Source organism: Eimeria mitis, genomic scaffold, assembly GCF_000499745.2.
Source record: "Eimeria mitis Houghton genomic scaffold, Emh_scaff1779, whole genome shotgun sequence".
In the NCBI taxonomy this organism is placed as follows: domain Eukaryota; phylum Apicomplexa; class Conoidasida; order Eucoccidiorida; family Eimeriidae; genus Eimeria; species Eimeria mitis.
The window spans coordinates 6,456-6,721 of NW_013570096.1; the positions used below are offsets into that span (position 1 = coordinate 6,456).

General features: G+C 58.3%; 1 protein-coding gene across 1 annotated transcript in view; it reads left to right on the top strand.

Annotated features, from left to right (window-relative positions):
* EMH_0043380 (uncharacterized protein) overlaps nucleotides 1–266 on the top strand; it is a gene marked incomplete at both ends in the record, with an annotated part of 3,381 nt that overhangs the window by 2,219 nt on the left and 896 nt on the right. Inside the window, one exon of the mRNA XM_013495838.1 lies at nucleotides 1–264. Coding sequence (XP_013351292.1) covers nucleotides 1–264 — 264 coding nt within the window. The remainder of the gene's footprint in view (nucleotides 265–266) is intronic.

The following is a 266-nucleotide window of genomic DNA, read 5'->3' on the forward strand; positions in this document are numbered from 1 at the left end:
CCTGCTGCTGCTGCTGCTGCTGAAGACCTTTCTTCCGTCGCTGAGTCCTTCGGCATTATCCAGGAGCAAGAGATGCCAGCAGCAGCAGAAGCAGCAGAAGCAGAAGCGGCAGCAGCAGCAGCAGAAGCAACAGAAGCAGAAATGGCAGCAGCAGCAGAAGCTGCAGAAGCAGAAGTGGCAGCAGCAGCAGCAGCAGCAGCAGCAGCGGGAGTTCATTCAGAGGGGGCAGTTGGTGCTGAGCTTCAAGCAGAAGCAGCAGCACCACC